The 1,184-nt window shown below is 31.7% G+C and overlaps 1 protein-coding gene across 1 annotated transcript in view; it reads left to right on the top strand.

Moving 5' to 3' along the window:
- Positions 1-64: 64 nt before the first annotated feature.
- LOC106677074 (uncharacterized) overlaps positions 65-1,184 on the top strand; it is a gene marked incomplete at its 5' end in the record, with an annotated part of 26,919 nt that continues 25,799 nt past the window's right edge. Inside the window, 1 exon segment of the mRNA XM_067052536.1 lies at positions 65-171. Within this exon segment, the coding sequence (XP_066908637.1) occupies positions 65-171 (107 nt within the window).

Below are 1,184 nucleotides of genomic sequence, written 5' to 3'. Positions count from 1 at the left end.
TTAAATTAATGTTGTGCACTCTGTGTCGTGGAATATTTCCTAAACTAATTCATTCTTTATTCAGGCCCAGCTATCTGCAATGATCTGGATGAGAGACTGGCCAGCTTCAGGGATGCAATGAGCACCAATCACCTCGATGCCTACATCGTTCCTAACTCAGACTATCATGCAGTAAGTAGATATATATTTAGTCCTATCCCAAATACATTGTATGAAGTAAAAAAAAAAAAGTATTTTATTTGGTTAGTACTTATTACATAGTTAATATGTGGTTCCTTCTCTCTTATATTTTTCTTTTCTGATCATTAGAAAAGGATTTTTGTAGAATAAAAATCGTAGAACGTCCAGTAAGAAACCCAAAATGTGTTTATACATCAATTATGGATAACTTGTACATGGTAAGCACGGTGATGAAGACGAGAGCCGATACATTTAACCTAGGGCACCACCACACACAGCGCTATTTAGTACAAGAGCCAGGAAGAAAAAAAGGCAGTTATCTCACCCCAATTTTTGATTACTTTAATGAAAAATATGTATAATTACTAGCCAAAATTGATGAATCTGCCAAGTATAGGTAGGGGGAATAAAAAATGGCGGCTGTTTCAAAACATTAATTTTTCATTTGGAGCTCTATATCTTAAAAAGTAGGAACCACACAAGAAAACCTAAGAGAAAGTCATTTAAAGAAGAGTAAATTTGCTAAAATATGAGCCCTAATAGAGTTATTTACGTTAAATAGTTGTCGAGATATAGCTTTTTAAAAAACAACATTTCGTAAAACTGTTGTATGGGACGTACTGAAAGATCAGTAGTTAGTATATTTATTTTGAAAAATTTATATCTCAAAAACCATTTGACGTACAGATGTCTATTAGCACTAAAATTAAAGCTAGTTTAATGAGTTATAAAGTAGTTTATGATGTTTATGTTCATAGGAGAAATAGTTTACATGAAATTTGCTAAAATAATTTGATTTATTAGGGGGTGAGATAACTGCCTTTTTTTGACCTCTTGAGCTCTTATACTAATTTGTTTGCTGTCCCTCTTTAGGAAACCAAAAGTTGTTTTACGTTCAACACGTCTGTCATTTACCAGAAATCAAATACTTTTTAGAAATGCTTGCTAAAGAAAGGATAGATTTTATTTTTGATAGATTTATTTATTGATAGATATTACAATCT

This window comes from Halyomorpha halys, unplaced genomic scaffold, assembly GCF_000696795.3.
Source record: "Halyomorpha halys isolate HHAL.00 unplaced genomic scaffold, Hhal_1.1 Scaffold86.1, whole genome shotgun sequence".
Classification (NCBI taxonomy): Eukaryota; Metazoa; Arthropoda; class Insecta; order Hemiptera; family Pentatomidae; genus Halyomorpha; species Halyomorpha halys.
The sequence above is the reverse complement of the archived record's forward strand: the minus strand, read 5'-3'. Positions and strand labels throughout refer to the sequence as shown.